At 29.4% G+C, this 18,818-nt stretch overlaps 1 protein-coding gene and 5 non-coding genes across 6 annotated transcripts; 4 read left to right on the forward strand and 2 right to left on the reverse strand.

Annotated features, from left to right (window-relative positions):
* Positions 1-5,388: 5,388 nt before the first annotated feature.
* Positions 5,389-5,584, forward strand: LOC112941212 (U2 spliceosomal RNA). The gene has a single exon (XR_003246301.1). It is a non-coding gene; the product is annotated as a U2 spliceosomal RNA (small nuclear RNA).
* A 5,186-nt stretch (positions 5,585-10,770) lies between these two features.
* LOC112941214 (U2 spliceosomal RNA) lies at positions 10,771-10,965 on the forward strand. The gene has a single exon (XR_003246303.1). It is a non-coding gene; the product is annotated as a U2 spliceosomal RNA (small nuclear RNA).
* A 1,832-nt stretch (positions 10,966-12,797) lies between these two features.
* LOC112941211 (U2 spliceosomal RNA) lies at positions 12,798-12,992 on the forward strand. The gene has a single exon (XR_003246300.1). It is a non-coding gene; the product is annotated as a U2 spliceosomal RNA (small nuclear RNA).
* Positions 12,993-14,613: 1,621 nt separating this feature from the next.
* LOC112941213 (U2 spliceosomal RNA) lies at positions 14,614-14,809 on the forward strand. Its single transcript, XR_003246302.2, has one exon. It is a non-coding gene; the product is annotated as a U2 spliceosomal RNA (small nuclear RNA).
* Positions 14,810-15,778: 969 nt separating this feature from the next.
* Positions 15,779-17,541, reverse strand: LOC101259516 (phytolongin Phyl2.1). The gene has a single exon (XM_004234924.5). The coding sequence runs from the start codon at positions 16,970-16,972 to the stop codon at positions 16,181-16,183; it is 792 nt and encodes a 263-aa protein (XP_004234972.1). The 5' UTR covers positions 16,973-17,541; the 3' UTR covers positions 15,779-16,180.
* A 1,109-nt stretch (positions 17,542-18,650) lies between these two features.
* On the reverse strand, positions 18,651-18,802 carry LOC112941216 (U4 spliceosomal RNA). The gene has a single exon (XR_003246305.1). It is a non-coding gene; the product is annotated as a U4 spliceosomal RNA (small nuclear RNA).
* Between the last annotated feature and the right edge of the window lie 16 nt (positions 18,803-18,818).

The raw sequence follows: 18,818 nt of genomic DNA on the forward strand, positions 1-18,818 counted from the left end.
AATTGATCACTTTTTTTTTGTTATTTTGCTTTTTTTATGATAGACTTTGCACTATTTACGTGTTATTTGCTATGTATTTTTCACTGTCCTCTTCTTTGTACCGTTTATTTACTATCGAGAGCCTTCCGAAAACAGTCTCTCGCTATCTTCACAAGATAATGTTACGATATGTGTACATTTTAGCCTCCTCAAAGCCCACCTATGAAATTTCACTAAATACATTATTTTGTTTTATATAAAAGAATAATTAATTAATCACCCTTAAATTATTAATGGGTTGTCAATATTGGTGTTTAGCTAGTTTATTTGAAGTAATGTTTTTTTTTTTACCTGTAAAGAAGGAAATTGTTGAAAAAAAGTAGTGCAGATCATGTTAATTATTGGGAAATGCAGAGTTGGAAGAAAAGAAAAGCTAATGACCTTATTTTATTAAGTATAATTTGTTTTTGTAATCCACAATCATGATTTTCCCCCTTGGAACATGGGCTTTAGATACATTAATTAGATTTGCAGTACAACTTTAAAGTATACTAATCTAGTAATTATAAATTAATTAAACTTTTGGATCATATAATATAATGTTACATTATAATTAAGCAGACATTTGAGAATTGAGGTTTAAAAAAAATACCTACATTTGAAGGATGTTTTGGTAGAGAAAATTTTGATTAAAAAAAATGTTTTTACGAGGCAGAAAAAGGAAAGAAATTAAACAAGTATAAATGTTGCAACTTCCAAAAGTAATATACTTTTATTTTAATTTATTTGTACTACTTCTTTTTTTAGTCCATTTTAGTTTTAAAAAAATCTATAATTTGTTAAATAACATGTTTAATATCATAAAGTTAAATGTTGTTTTAATATATTTAATATATTTTTAATTTATAATCATAAAATTAAGAAGCCCTTCTTTGTGATATACCTTTTAATTTGTCATTTTGTCATTTAGAGTTAATATACCTCTCGTTAATAAAGTGACTCATATATACCCTTATTATTATACAAATAACTCACATATAACTTTTTCTCTAACGGAAGTGAAAAAAATTAATTTCACTTTAATTTTCAATAATATTTTAAAACAAAATATAATCCCATATGGGTATACTTAATACTCCTCAAACATATTTTTTTTAATTTTTTTTTGTTTCAATGACTAATTTAAATTTATTATTTTGATGATCAAATTTATTTATGTTTCACTAATATTCTTGTAAAATTTATTATAGATGACCCAATTTTTCCCAAATATAAAAACTAAATTATAATATAGCCGAAAAATAGTTTAAAATTATAATATAGCAAAAAAATTGTTTACATTTTTTTTGTTACATCAAGGAGTAAAAGAAAGAAAAAAATAAAATAAGAATAAGAAATTCAACGATGATAATCAAAGAAGTCAAAACAATAACTTATGCATGAAAAAGATTAAAATATACCTTAAAATTTGGTAGAAAGATCATATATACCCTTAAATAATTTTAAAAAATTAAAGGTTAAAAATATAAATTTTTTAAAACTAATTTTTTCAATATAAAAAATTGAAACAATACCATCTCCAGTTTAACCCACCAACTTATACGAGATTGGAAGGGAATACTAAGGGGCGTCAATAGTTGTACTAAAAAATATAATTATGAGGCTAGTATGACTTAAATCCACGGCTTCAAGGAATTTTCATGACACTTTAATCACTAGACTAAATATTTAACTTGTATCAAGAGGTGTCAATGCTAACCTATGAATTTACTAAACTAAAATTTAACCTCTATATATAATGTAATTTTCCAACGAAAGAGTGTCGCTTGACACCCCTTAGACAAAGGTGGGTAGTACGCCACTTAGTGGTTCATCCTTTAATCCTTAATGTGAAACTTTTTAGCGTAAATTTATGTTTAGTTAAAATTCAATTCTAATACCAAACATCGAATTAGAAATCAAAAACCCGATCCAACAAGAATATATGCAAAGGTGTAGGGGGTGTTTGGAGGTTGGGGAAAACAAGTGGATGCTTTTATGACTTAAGAGGTAGGATCCATGGACAAGGGAGGTGAGACTAGTTGGAATTTGGAGCCGAAATGGCAAAAACAAATTGAAAATTTTTTTCGAAAGGGTATATTAAAAAACTTTCTAATCAAAACGGTAAAATTGCTACTGATGTATCGTTTTATTAGAAAATTTTACCGTTTTTATTAGAAAATTTTTTGATATACCTTTTTGAAATTTTTGTCAATTTTTTTTTGCCCTTTAAGCTCCGGATCAAACTAGTTGTGTCGATGAAGGATGTATAAAAATTGAAATATTGTAGTCAAAAAATATGACGGAATGAATAAAAAAAAATTATCATTAATTATAGATTTGAGGCCGTTTGAGTTCTGGAATTAAAAAGTTTGAACAGAAAACAACAATTTTCCACCCATAAATTATATGAGACGAATTTGTCGTCAACTTAGATAAGAAGGATCTAGAGTTTAAAAATAAAGAAATGACGAAATAATTTTTTTTAAAAATGAATTTTCAATATTAGGTGTAAATATTGGTAATGCGGGATTAATAATATCACATTTAAATTTTTTGACTTTAATTTGTATTAAATGTCATTGTTTTAATGAAGTTCTCCTTCAAATGTCATTATTTGTAAGAAATCTTGTACTAAATATCATTGTTTTGATGACATTTACGTTATTTTTATGAAGTTTTGCCATGAATATTAAGAAATTTTTTATTTTTTGGTATTTATTTCAAAAGTGTCTAAATGAAAAGGATCAATTGATTTTGAGATATCAAATAGTTATGTAAGAAAATAGAAAAAGAGAAGATAAATTTCAATTTATACCATTTGATGTATGAAGCTTTATCATTTTAATTATTTCAAATGGTAAGCTTTCATTATAAATAAGTGCTATTTTTAAGCCATTTGATAAACTTTCCTTATTAAGAAGTGCTTCATTTTTAAAGTTCAAATTGAAGCTCAGACATTTAGCTAATAATATAGCATTTCATAAATGGCCTAAATTAAAACAAGATCCTAAAATTCACAAAAGGCTGAACAAACTCAAGTAGAGAGAATCAATTTTGGGAAATTTCTGATTTGCATTTCATGAAAATTGAATGTATTTATTCGAAATTAACAATTTCGACACAATATATATATATATATATATATTTAAATTCAGCCTTTTGTGAATTTAATTATATATATATAGAGAGAGAAAAGTCACCCATGCATCTATTTTAAGGGTTACTATCACACTCTTTATATTTACTCATTTTGATATTGTGATTCGTTTGAACTTTAAAAAATGTGTATGCCTACCTCACAGGACCAACTCATGCCATTAATAAGGTTCTAATAGACGTCCATAAAACATTTCGACCAAAAACAAAGCGAGATCACGTACAATAAAAAATTAAAATCGTATAAACTTGAAAATGCGCCTATTTACCCCTCGGATCAACCGATACTCTCCAATTTGTGTTGTTCCTTCTGGTGATTGTTGGCCATTGGCCAACTCATCCAATTGTAACATTTCTAAGGCTATAAATTTTATTAAATGAACTGTTTTTTATTTTTTATTCTTCCAAATCAAACTAATATCTAGTGATACATAATTTCCTTATTAGAACATGATGTAAAAATATAAATTTATGATTCATAATTTTTTATTTACTTTAAAGGACAAAAATTAAAAACTGACGTGAGGGCGTTGGGCCGTCAGTGTTATTTGGCCCACTGGGCCATGAGACGCAATTTACAGGCTTTAATTGTGTTCATTGTTAGGGCAAACATTTTTGTTTTATTGAGCAAAATACTTGTGGATAAAACAAAAATTGTACTATTATTGCCTAATAATTATTCATGACTTAAATATAATTCAGAAAAATGTGATCTCATATTAATTTGTGATTTTTTAAATTGAATTATTAATTTGATGTAAATAACATGTCACGTAATTTTCTCGAAATTAGTAAGACTGCGTATTAGATCAGCTAGTCTTACATTTTTAAATATTTGATATCTGAATTTTCCTAAAATTAATTTTGATGGAGACATAAAATTTGTTAAAAAAAAAAAATTCATATTAGTGAATTTTTGACGTTGAGGTTTGGAATCTCATAATTATTAGTGGGGTTTGAAAGAGTGGTGTGCATGTCGATTTACCGTAGCTTATGAAGGTGGATACTCAACTCAAGTAACACCAATGGGAAATAAATATGTACAACAATTACAGTAGCGAAAAAGTCATGTGAAGTAAATTATGAAATAACATATATTACTAATATCGAAGAATAAATTAATAAGAGAAGTACTTGTGTCACATATCTTGTGATCTATTTTTTTTTTTGGGCATATTGTTTACATTAATATTCAGTACTTAACCATCAATCAACCTCCATCACCCACTCTCTCTATGTAGGACCAATCTAGGAGGAAACAACATGCACCAAATTTGGTTAAATCAGATCTAGAAGTTAATTATGGTATTAATTATTAAGCGATTTAAAAACTTATTTAGGTTTTTGTACACTTTTGATATGGACCGCAGAATAATATTCACTATCAAATTTAATTGAATTGAAACTCTTTATTATGATTTTTTTTCTTTGATAATCATCTGATGTTTGAGTTAATTTACGTACACCTTAACTAATTTCATAAAATTTCTCTCATTTCCTAGTACTATTCACCGAAAATCATCAAAGGCTCTTTTTCTTGACTTTAAAGTGTTTTATTCTAAAATCTAAACTTATCCTATGCATTATTTAAGTTAGTTGTTGAATGTGAGAAAAGTTTATGCAAAAAAATATAATCTATAATAACCATGGATATTTTCTTGTTTCTCATTCATTTCATATCTACTTTGAAGTCCCACTAATCTAAATTCATGTCACAACAAGACTCATTAAAGTGAGAAGTGCACCTTATAACAATTAATTTTTCTATACTCAGAATTCAAACTCGAGAGAGATCTTATTCATTTCATCACATACTGAGAGACACTTAAGGAATGTAACTAAAATTAAGAATTTCGAACAGCTTGCTCAGGAAAGGAAAAAAAAAACCGCAATAACAACATGTTTGAACGAATTTATAAGCCAAAAGTCATAAGTAAAGATTTCTAACATATAACTTACAACTTATTTTTGTTACTGATATAACAATAAGCATTTAAAAATATTTTCAATCTTATTTTAAACGCTACAAAAATAATTTAAAATATTTTAAGCTCTTTTTCTTTCAAATAACTACTCCTTCATGTAAATAATAAATGTGATTTTCTAGGAAATGTGATGCGTTTTGTCCAGAACTCCCACATCATTACACAGACTGAGTAACAAGGCATCTGTAGGGTACTACAAATTTCGAAACAGGCACCATTTCATAGCATACCTTTCTCGGCCTTTTGGCTAAGATCAAGTGTAGTATCTGTTCTTATCAGTTTAATATCTGATATGTGAGTCATCGATTCACACGATATTAACTCAATTTTTTAAGGGGGAAAGTCTGTCAAGGTAGCTTGCTATCTAGGCTCTCAAGCGTCGCCCATGCGTTGCACTATTGCACGGGCCTGGCGCACCCCACAAATTCAGTCCAGAAATTTTAGTCATTGTGACCCATAAAAGCTCAAATTGCTTTTGATTTAATCTTCAATCTTGATATTTTCCTCTATATATTCAAAGATCATGTCTTTATTAAGCTTCAAATATCACATCTAAAATCCTAATTATAAAGTAAGTCATAAAAACTGAATTTGTCAATGAAATGTGACAAATTCTTGTGTCACATATTATACATTGTGTTATCAATTTATTTTTTTCATTCGTTTTCAGTACTTAGCCATCAATCAATTACCAGCACTAACTCTCTGTGTAGGACCAATAGTAGGAGGAAACATCATGTACCAAATTTGGTTTAATCAGATCTAAGGATTCAGTGTTTGGACTTGAGCAATATAATGGTATTCAAAAACTTTTCTAGGTTTTGGTAATTTTGTATGCGCTGTAGAGTAACATTCGTTTTCGAATTTAGTTGGGAAACTTTATTATTGATTCTTTTCTTTGATAGTCATGGTGTTTGTGTCAGTTTACACTCACTTCGATTAATTTCATGAAATTTCTATATCTCCTATGCTGGTAGTGTTCACCAAGAATTAGACATAGACTCTTTCTCATACTTTCTTTTATTCTAAAATCTTTAACTTCTCTTATGCGTTATTCAACTTTGATGTTTGTTTTGTTTTCTCATTCGATTCTACATCTGCATTAAAGTTCAATTAATCCAAATTCATACTACACAAGACACATTAAGGGAGAAGTACACATTATAAGAATTAATTTTTCTTTACTCTAGGTTCAAACTCAAGATAGCAGAACCATAACCTTTTATGATAATAAATACACCATATCAGGAAACACTCTAAGAAATGTAATTAAAATTCAGAATGTGAAACAACTTGCCGAGAGAGGGAAAAAAAACACAATAAGAGCATGTTTGAAGGGGCTTATAAGCCAATAGTCGTAAGAATTTCTTACCGATGAGTGTCAGCTTAAAATAAGTCAAGCTACGTATTCCCGCATTGAGAATTGTTTTGGGAAACCATTTTAGATTATACCAAGCAGGTATCTGAATGATATATGAGCATAGTTTTGGGAAACTTGTAGCCAAATAAAATCTTGATGCGAAATTTAAAAAGTGTTACACATGTTTGAAGTATCACTTGTTTTGGGACTTTGGTATCTGTTATATATTACAGTCTTTATATCTACATATTCCTACATTGAGATTTGTTTGAGCTTGATAACGTCTCTGTTCGTCCCTCGATTTCAATTCACGCTATTAATTAAGTCGAGATCATGTATCACCAAAAATGCATGGACTATAATACGCGAAAAATGATAAATTTGATTTTTCTCGCATTAAGGATCATTTGGCTTGTCATCGGGACAATCTCACACCATTAATATATCATTATTCATTAAAGTTTCAAAATGTTCAAAGTATATATAAAGTTTTACGAATCGTAACATTTCTAAGGCTATTAATTTTACGAATTGTTCTTTAAATGATCTGTTTTCTTATTTTTATTTTAACAAATCAAACTAATATCCAGTGAGATATAATTTCCTTATGGGCATAATATATTGGGAAAATTGTATAAAATAGCAAACTAATAACCTAAATTAAATAGAATAGCTAGGGTTTGATTTAATTGTGCTCCATAGCAAACATTATTTAAAATTTGCAAGCGTCTCTCTCCCAGGAATCTCGCTCACCTCTCTCGCTTTATACACAGAAGTGTATAATTCTGATTCTGTTTTGTATAAAGCGAGAGAAAATTGTATATACACATGCAAAAATGTATATCTTCGTGTTATACACTTAATTATACAATTTACTAACATTTTACTTCAAAAATTGCAGAGAAAAAGGCCAAAGAATTATACAATTGCGAATTATACAATTGCAGTGAAATACATTTTTATCTAGCTTTATACAATAGAAGTGTATATATTGTGTTTCTGTTTTTGTATAAAGCGAGAAAAACATGTATCTTTTTGCTATAAACTTATAATTATGCAATATACATACATTTTAATTCGATTCAACTATATGCAAAGCAAATTATACAATTGCAGCGAAATAGGCCAGCGAATTATACAATTTAGGCCAGCAAATTATAAATTTAGGCCAGCGAATTATACACTTGTATATGTATAGCGAATTATACAGTTTTTATGTTTGCTATGGAGCGCAATTATGCAAAGTTTGCTATATTATACAAATATAAATTTTTTATTTGTTATATGTGAAAGTTACCCTAATATATTATGATGTAAACCTTATTCCATGATATTTACGTGAGGTTCTTCTTTAAGGACTTAGTATATATTAATTTATGACTCATAACTATTATTATTATTATTTATTTACTTTAGAGGACAAAATTAAAAATTGACTTGAGCAAAAGTGCAAATGACCCTGTCGAATGACGAGGGAGATGGGACATGGGCGTTGGGCCGTCAGTGTTAATTGGCCCACTGGCCATGAGACACAATTTACGGGCTTTAATTGTCTTAAAGGAAAATTACATAGGATGTCAAACGTCCCTATGTAATTAGTTAATAAGGTTATATTTTAATTTATTTACTGTCACTTTGTCAGTAAATATAATTTTATTTTTTGTCACAATTAATAGGATTCACTATTTATTTATATACGGGATAAAAATATTCATTCAAAGATGTTTATATAATTTTATTCAAAATCAAATTTATCTCTCTCATTCTCATTTCATATCTTTTCCTAAAATTACTCTTCCCTTCTAATTTGAATTTCCATTGGGAAAATTTTGATCTTCTTCCTTCGATGTTCTTTCACTTTTCGATAGTAACCGCCAAATTCATGGCTTTCAATATTTTTTTTCTTAATTCTTTCTTCAATAATTTGTATATGTAGTATGATTGTTAGTTTTAAAAAAATCTTTATTACTTATCAGATTACAAGTCATTCAAAATCAGAATGAATGATTTCTCTCCATCTATAGGGATTACGAGAGGTATGTCATTGCATGTCAATGTTGTTGATAATCCACCTTTGTTTCAATTGGATTAACTCAGGATTTTGGGGTCACTGTAAGGTCTATGACAAAACATAAACAAGTTCAAGTTGAACAATCTATTGAAGAATTGGGATCCATGAAAAAAATAACCTAATGGCAATTCATAAAGCATTAACAACGCGAAATCTAGCGGCATTAAGATTGTTGAAGGCGAAAATAAGATAAAAGCCATAAACATTGATTCAGAGGAGATTGAATCTACCTCATCATAGCTAGACAAATCTGAAGAATATAAAAAACATCTAGTGTAATTTATACACAAATTACAAAGTTATGTATATAGTGGGTTTATATTAAGGTAATATATACAAAGTACGGAAAAGTGCCTAAAATACCCTCGAAGTATTGAAAATGGTAGAAGATTACCCTCCATCCACCTATTGGCTCCAAAAACCCTTCTCATCCACCTATTAGCTCCAAAATACCCTTGTCATCCACCTTTGGGTTCAAAATTGACCACTTATTAATTCTTTTAAAATTAAACCGTTTAAACATTTTTTAAAATACTTGACGCTCAACTATTCATTATAATTTAATTTATTAAAATAATTTATAAATCAATGCACTACCCAAAAATTACTAACTAAATACCACCCAATTAATAAACCAATTATAATATCAAAATCGCCATAAACTCTACTAAAACAAGACGAAATTATATATTCCTAAAAATAACATCCAAAATTATTCGAGTCAGAATCTAAGTCCCAACTAAATTTAGGTTGAACCACTTATTTAGGAGGACATTTTCAATAAGATTCTCTTTCAAGCTTTAATTAGAAATTTATGATTAAAGGTAAAGAAGTAATACATTTAATTCATACACTTTTTAAAATATAATTTTATAAATATTTATGATTTTGTTTTAAAAACTTTAATATATTATTTTGAAAAAAAAGTTATCTATGTAGTAACATCACATAATTGAGATGAAATAATAATTAAAATGAACAAAGTCAGAGTTTTAAATTTATCGGTAATTTTTATTTAGAACTTGAATGTATAATAATTTACTTCTACAGATATTTTCACTTCAAATTTTTAAGTACACTCATTGGAAGTAACTTTTTTTGTTATTGCAATAGTAATGTGACGAGTTTATTAATTTGAAGGGGTTTAATTAGTAACAGGTGGATAGTGGATTGATTTATAAATTATAATAATAAGTTAAATGATAACAAATAGTTGAGCGTCATGTATTTAAAAAATATTTAAATAACTTAAATTTAAAACAGTTAATAAGTAGTCAATTTTGAACATAAAGGTTAATGACAAGAGTAGTTTGGAATCAATAGATAGGTGGAAAGTGTTTTGGAGCCAATAGGTGGATGAATGATAATTTTGTACCATTTACAATAATTTGAGAGCATTTTAGGTCCTTTTCCGTACAAAGTATTATGAGACAAATTCTTAATTGTATATTCTATTAGTTGTATACCAATTATTAAAGTTATGTATATAGTGAGTTGTATATTAAGGTAACATATACAAAGTCTTATAAGACAATAGCTATTTATATACAATTATTTAATTTTGTATACAGAAATTTGTTAAAATCACTCTATAATACATATACAAAATTATAATACATTATACAAATTCGTCGATATATAAGAAAAATTATGTACATAATAAAATATTGTATATATAAACGTTACACACTCAAGTATAGAAACATATATCAAGCTTACTATATATACAATTAACAAATGAATAATATACAATCAATTTAATCATTAATGTTTTTTTTATAAAAAAAACATGAAATTACAGATGCACATATATAATTATGATATATATATACCAAAATTATTGTACATTATACAAATTTCTAGATATATACAAAAGAAAAAATAGAAACATAATAAAATATTGTATTATGACTTGCAACTTATTTTTTATTATTTCGACATTATTATAAATGATTTAAAATATCTTTTTAATTCTACTCCAATCAATATAAAAATACTTGAAACATCTAAAATAAGTCAATCTAAATAATAGGCGCTAGGTATGTTTTTTTTTCAAATAATAAGCACACGTGAAAAAATGTAGTGAGTTTGTCCAAGACTCCCACATCATCACACAGAGTGTATAAGAAGGAATCTGTTGGGTACTATAAAATTCCAAACGGGCCTCATTACAAAGCATACCTTTCTCGGCCTTTTGGCTAAGATCAAGTGTAGTATCTGTTCTTATCAGTTTAATATCTGATATGTGAGTCATTGATTCACACGATATTAACTCAATTTTTTAAGGGGAGAGTCTATTAAGGTAGCTTGCTATCTGGATTCTCAAGTGTCGTCCATGTGTTGCACTACTGCACGGGCCTGGCGCACCCCACCAAATCAATCGTAACGTTTAGCTATTGCTGCCACAAATTGCTCATCTGCTTAATTTTGTGTCTCGGTAAAACAACAATTTGAGTTATAGTCAGTTTCTATTTGAGTTTTGATACATCTAATTTAGATAACGTATATAAATCTCTACAATTAAGGATGGAACTAAAATCTCCACAGATATGTAAATTCAGTAATCACAATGCGCCCTTTATCTATAAAAAGTCCATTTATTTCTACTCCTAAAAAAGATAACATTTTCGCACTTCAAAAATTTGCAGATATAATGTCTATGATGTGCAGATGCTATGCTTGGCAAGGTCGTTTACCCTATAAGAGGGTCCAATTATGTTTGTGGGATAATAATAGGCAGATTCAGAATTTAAAGTTTGTGAATTCTTATAACAACTTGTTATTCGACTGTAGGGACTAGGACATCTATAGGTTTAACGACTGATGGCAACTAATGAGCTCGACTTTAAAGAACAATGGTCTTAAATATGCAATGTATGCTTTTTACCCTTTTTCAACAGTCTCACAAATCGCGATTAGTGAAGTTTGGAAGGATAACATGTACACAACCTTAGTCCTATATTATGAAGGTAAATAGTGTTATAAACCCAACAAATAGATTATTATCAATAAATGTCCGACTCAAGTAATGCATATAAGAAATAGGTGAAAGCAATTATAATTTACAATAACAAAAAGAATCATATTGAAAACAACGAAAAAGAAATCAGTAAACAATAAATAATATGATATACAAGGTAAAGGAAATAATATGTAAACATTTAAAAGTGTAAACTCGTAAGAGAGTGATGACAAAAAAACTAGAAAAGGAACTAGATAATTTAATTATCTATTAATCTTTTACCTTAATCTTGAAACCTCAGTATTTTCTTATATATTTAAGATCACGTCTTTAAGCCATCAATCAATTTCCAGCACATTCTCTCTCTCTATGTTGGACCAATATAGGAGTAAACAACATGCACCAGATTTGGTTAAAATCAGATCTAGGAGTTAGTGTTGGACTTAAGCACTGTTATGATATTAATTAATTAATTGTTAAACGATTCAAAAACTTAGCAAGGTTTTGGTACATCATTTATATGGGTCATAGAGTATAACATCCATTTTCGAATTTATTTGGGACTCTTTTTCATAATCTTTTTTCCTTTGATAATTATGATGATTGTGTCAGTTTACGCACACTTCAACTAATATCATGAAATTTCTACTATCTATTTACCAAGAATCAGTCAAAGGCTCTTTGTCATGACTTTAAAGTGTTTTATTCTAAAATCTTTACTTCTCTTATGCTTAATTCAACTTAACTATAGGGAAGTGGGAAAAGTTCATGCAAAAAAAAAAAAAACTATGATAACCATGGAAATTTTTTGTTTCTCATTCAATTTTGCATCTATATTAAAGTTTAATTAATTCAAATTCATGATACGCAGCACACATTAAAGGGAGAAGTAGACCTCATAAGAATTAAATTTTTTTTCACTCAAGGTTCAAGTTCAAAATCATAAAATATATTTTATCCATCTCACCATAAACTTTGTGATAACAGACATTATTATAAGCCAATAGTCATAAATAAGAATTTCTTACCGATGAGTTTCAGCTTATTTTTGTCAAGCTTAAAATAAGTCGAACTAAACTGGTTCTAACCCTATTCCTATTTCAAATAACTACATTTAAAAAATAAATATACTTTTCTAGTATATGTGGTTCGTTTGTTTAGGACTCCCACATCATCACACAGAGTGTATAAGAAGGAATCTGTTGGGTACTATAAGATTCCAAACGGGCCTCATTACAAAGCATACCTTTCTCGGCCTTTTGGCTAAGATCAAGTGTAGTATCTGTTCTTATCAGTTTAATATCTGATATGTGAATCATTGATTCACACGATATTAACTCAATTTTTTAAGGGGAGAGTCTGTCAAGGTAGCTTGCTATCTAGGCTCTCAAGCGTCGCCCATGCGTTGCACTACTGCACGGGCCTGGCGCACCCCACCAAATCAGTCGTAACGTTTAGCTATTACTGTCCAGTAAAGGCACAAATTGCTTATGTAAACTTAAACAATAAACTAGTAATAGAGTGATAACAACAAACTGGGAAGAAAACTACAATTATCTTTAACGTTAGGTCTTCAATTCGTATTTTCCTATTATACTCACTCCCTCTATTCAATTTTATTTGTCATATGTTGCTTTTTTTTCAAAACTAAATTTGACTAATTTTTAAAGTTAAATTAGATAACTTTAATTTGATATTTTAAATAAAAAAATTTGATATTCAAAAACTATATGAAAAATACTATAAGTTGCAATTTTTTGCATATCAATATATTGAAAAAAATACAATTGAAAATTTTAGTCGAAGTTCTTATAGTTTGACTTTAAAAATAAAAATCATGACAAACAAATAGTGGACGGAGGCAGTGGCGGAGCCAGAAATTTTAATGAGGAAATTCAAAATCTGAGAAATAAACATACGAATTAGTGGGAGGGGGTTCGAGATCTAATATTATATACCGAATTTGTGACAGATTCTCGTGTCACATATTATACATTGTGTGATATATTCTTGTGGTTTATTAACTTTTTTTTTGTCATTCGTTTTCAGTACTTAGCCATCAATCAATTTCCAGCACTCACTCTCTGTATAGGACCAATATTGGAGGAAACAACATGCACCAAATTTGGTTAAATCAGATCTCGGAGTTGGTGTTGGACTTGGGCAATGTTATGGTATTAAACCATTCAATAACTTTTCTAGGTTTTAATACTTTATTTATATAACATTCATTTTCGAATTTAGTTGGAACACTTTATCATGATTCTTTTTTTTTTGATAATCATGGTGTTTGTGTTAGTCTACGCACACTTTTACTAATTTCATAAAATTTCTACTATCTTTCACCAGCAACATGTAGTGTTCTCCAAAGAATTAAACAAAGACTCTTTCTCATTACTTAGAAGTGTTTTATTCTAAAATTTTAACTTCTCTTAATGCTTTATTCAACTCAACTATAGGAAAGTGGGAAAAGTTTATGAAAAAAAAAAATCTATGATAACCATGGATATTTTTTGTTTCTCAATTTCAATTAATTCAAATTCATGATACACAAGACGCATTAAAGGGAGAAGTACACCTTATAAGAATTAATTTTTCTATACTCAAGGATTAAACTCAAGACCAGATATCTTATTCATCTCAACATAACCTTTTGTGATAATAGACATCATATCAAGAGAAACTCTAAGAAATGTAATTAAAATTCAGAATGTTGAACAGCTTGCTCGAGAGAGTGAAAAGAACACCATAAGAGCCTATCTGAATGGGCTTATAAGTCAATAGTCATAAGTAAGGATTTCTAATCGATGACTTTTTAGCTAATTTTTGTTACTTTGGCATACGCAAGTTCTTAAAACTATTTTGATGTACAAACACTTAGAAAATAAACGGTTCTAACCCTGTTTTTCTATTTCAAATACTACATTCAAAAAAGAAATTTACTTTTTTAGTATTTGTGGTGCGTTTGTCCAAGACTCCCACATCATTAATGACACAGAGTGTATAACAAGGAATTTGTAGGCTACTATAAAATTCCAAACAGGCCACAATTCAAAGCATACCTTTCTCGGCCTTTTGGCTAAGATCAAGTGTAGTATCTGTTCTTATCAGTGTAATATCTGATATGTGAGTCATTGATTCACGTGATATTAACTCAATTTTTTATGGGGGAGAGTCTGTCAAGGTAGCTTGCTATCTGGGTTCTCAAGTGTTGTCCATGCGTTGCACTACTGCATGGGCCTGGCGCACCCCCACCAAATCAGTTCAGAAATTCTAGCTTTCGAGGCTCAATGTGGTCCAAGTTGTCTCACCAAATTATCCTTCTATGCTTGGCAAGGTCAATAGATGTCCAACAGACTTATTTCTATGTTAAAGGTTTGTGCAAAGATAATGTACAGTTTAACATTATCTCTGCTGGAAGTATGAGAAACCAACCATTTAAGACAATAATACCAAGCAGGTGTCAGAATAAATGTGCAGCGAGAAGGTAGCAGAAGTATATGAGCATAGTTTTGAGAAACTTGAAGCCAACAATACATGTTAAAGTATCACCAGTTTTGAGACTTTGGCATCTGTTTTCATAGTACAGAAAGATAATCCAAGTTGAATGAGAGACCATTAGCATGGCAGTAGCAAAGAGGAATTTATAGCAATAACAATCTTGAATCACATCAACTATCAAGAGGAGCGCCATATCCTATCCTACAAACAAATTGTGACTTGCTGTAGAAAACGCTTTTATGGAATGCAAACTATCCCTAATAACTCAACAAGGCCCAAAAGTGCAAGGCAACCATTGTATCAGATTCTATAATCAAAACTACTGTATAATGCATATGCAGTTTGCACTTTTTTATTCAATCAACTGAAACCTCCACAAATTGCACATACCATCATCATGTGCTCGTTGTTCTAAACTCCAAAAAAGCTGGAGATCATCGTATTTAGAAGCTTCAAAAAGCACCATAACATTACAATCACGTCCAATCGCTACTATTGAATCTGCAAAAGAAAGAAGCAACAAACAAGAGCAGCCTCTCAATCACAGAAAATGTCTGCTTCATGCAAACTTCTGCCATTCCAAATTCATTCACATTTTTGTTTTCCCTTTTGATGCAACATAAATGGGAAAGTCAAAACTACAGGTTACTTTCAACGAATTTTACAAAGTTCACTGTAGAAACAATGCTTCAACATTCACACAAATGGAACAACACTTCAAATAATAGATCAAATCCTGGTTGTCATTATCTTTGGGTACAGATGAAAGTTAATACATTAGATTACATGGAAAGAAAGAAATCAATTCCCCTTTTTTACCAGCATAGTATCATACAATTTATAACACAAATATCTTAAAAAGAAAAGTTTGCATATGTCATAATATCCACAGAATGCACAACTTAAAAACATCACATTAATAAAAAGTTTCTTAGAAACACATCAAATCGGCCCCATACTGAGAAAAAAGACTTCAAATTTGACAGAAGTAGCTCGAGTGACAACGGTGAACACATGAAGTAATTTAATCATCTTCCAGAGTGCAATGTATCGAATTCAGTGGAAAACATCTATTCGTAGCGATAGATGCAAAAACACACAACACAAGTAGTATCAAATTTCAATCAAGCATCGATGCATTTGAAGCCCCTGCAAACACACAACCAAACTATGAACAAAATGGTGCAGACTATTAAATCCAATGACAAGACAACCCAAACTTGTTTCTTCCAAACTTTCTTAGCTTTTTGATGCCCTCCTTCTCCATGAATCAATCCATTCTTTTGCATAGTAACTGAAAAATCTCTGCTCAATCTGATCCCATCATCCGAAACATCAACTCTCTTCTCACACATCTCATCATTCCTCTTCTTAAACTGACCGAAAAGCCTCTTCTTTTTTAGCTTCAAGCTACTCGCAGCATCAGCAAGCAATGGCATTGACCCAATTTTCTTCCCTTTAACAGAATCCAAACTCGTGCTTCGTCCATGATCCAGCTCACTCCTAGGGGAATTAGAACCCTCATCCACACCAAAATTTGAATCCAACAGCTGATGAAAAACAGGATTCAACTCTCCCTGAAAGCAATGCGAATTCAATTTATCCAAACGCTTCTTCCCAGAAGATCTCTCAATTACTCCACGAAACGCCTCTTCAACCCCTTTGAGAAACGCAAGACCATCCGATTTGTCAATTTTTTCATCGAATATGGCGAAAAACACATATGGGTTTTCAATCAGGAACGTGTATGTCCTGTTTCGGATAGTATGAGAGAAGAAGGTATGCAAAGGAGGAGTCTTTTCAAGGCATTTCAAAGCTAGGGATCCAAGATCGGCATCTTTTGAATTGATCTCAGCAAGGATAGTTGTTCCTTTGGCAACACAAGAGTAGTAAACCAAATTCGGATCTGCAATCATCGTTTAAATCATCCAACAAATGAAACAAACATCCAAATCTCAACCAGATTTGAAAGATTCATCAATCAGAAATCTGATTGAAGAAAATGTAATGAAATCTGTAACAAAAAATAAAAATGAAAAAGATAGAAAATCAAAGATAGAGATTTGATTGAAGATATTCTTGATGAAGGAGAGAGTTAGGGTTTGGGAGAAAAGGAAAAAACAGGGATTGTTCTCTCGGCCATGGAAAGAGAGAGATGGAGAGAGAACAATCTGTAATCAAACATTTATTTATTCCACAAATAAGGGATTAGATTATTCAGAAGAAGAAAAAAAGCGATGAAATTACACTAAAATCTTTTTTTAAAAAATATCTTTTGGTAGTTTTTTATTTCCATTTGTATTTTACTCCAAAACTAATTGCTACCCAACATTATTACTCCCTTAGTTTTTTTTTTTTTTTAAAAAAAATAAACTCTTTTTTTATTCAATTTCAAAAATTATTACCCCTTTTGAGTGCTTCAAGTAATTTACTGTATAAGAGTATAACCTATTATGTAATTTATCTTATTGTATCGAATGCGATTATTTGCGTTGATATAATAAAATTGAGAGAATACATATCATATATTATGATTGTGTTCGACGATTATAATTATAGTCGACGAAATTATATATATTAATACAACAAATTTAAGTGAAAGTATCTATCGAATTCAAACGTGAAATTTTGAGTTAAAAGACAAAAAAATTGTCACAATTCATGTTGGTGTAAACCAAAATGTTCATTGAGCAAATAAAATTAATTGGGATAATGTTTTTAATATTTTAATCAAATTGAGTCAAATATAACATAACTTTGTACTATTTTGTTGACTTTCTATCCGTTTGAGTCGATTAGCAATTTTTAAAAATTTCTTAAGAAAATTTTTTATATGTTTCCTTAACTATAGTCTTTGTATTCCATTATATAATGTTTCAACTCGCAAGAAATAATTTTTTTTATTAAATTGAAATTGTTTGATTAATTAAAATTTTTACTTATTAATCTATCGAGCAGTCAATCACGATCGTATTTGTATTTAAAATTATAAGTAATGTTCTATTGATTTGGTTCAAGTTTTCTTTTTTTAATTTTAATTGTTTAAAAGCAAATAAAATATTATCGAATTATAAATAAGTTGATATCAAATCAAAAGAAAATTTTATTTATTAAGTTAATTTGGTATTGGACCTCGGGAATTGAACTCTACACCCAACCCACTTGAAACCCCAATCTCGAGACCCGAGTAAACACTCGAGCATGAACCCAAGTCCCTTCATGATGCCCGAACCTTTTAGACTCCAAGGTATGTATCCAAACCTTTAATTTTAATTTGTTGTTAAGTTTGTCATAAATTTTTCATCAATTAAATATTACGTGACTCAAAAATAACATACCCATCACAATAACTTAACGACAAATTAAAGGTTTAATTTAAAATCACAAATTAAAAAAACCTTTTTTTTCTTAAACTCCATTCCAAATTGCAATAGTTTTATTATAATTTTAAATATCTAACTTATTAAACTAAATTAATAAAATTTAATTTAAAATAAAACTTCCATAAATATAAATAAACCAAAAATTCCTAAAGGAGAAAGTCAAACCAAGTTTTATAATATATTACAAGAAAAAATTCAACTAGAATTATAGGGCTCTACCCGCAAGGGAAGCCCTTTCAAAAATTCTCGACGGCCAAGGCAGAACCCAGGCCGAAGAGGGGGTTTGGAAATAGTTTTCAACCAGCAATAGACGCGCCTCGGTTAGAACCTCACTAGCTGCGTCATTGCCCCAAGCGCAAAGATACTTCAACTCCATCAC

This window comes from Solanum lycopersicum, chromosome 3, assembly GCF_036512215.1.
Source record: "Solanum lycopersicum chromosome 3, SLM_r2.1".
In the NCBI taxonomy this organism is placed as follows: Eukaryota; Viridiplantae; Streptophyta; class Magnoliopsida; order Solanales; family Solanaceae; genus Solanum; species Solanum lycopersicum.

Coding starts and splice junctions, on each gene's coding strand:
- LOC101259516 (XM_004234924.5), bottom strand. CDS start 16,972: ATGATTGCAGATCCGAATTTGGTTTACTACTCTTGTGTTGCCAAAGGA.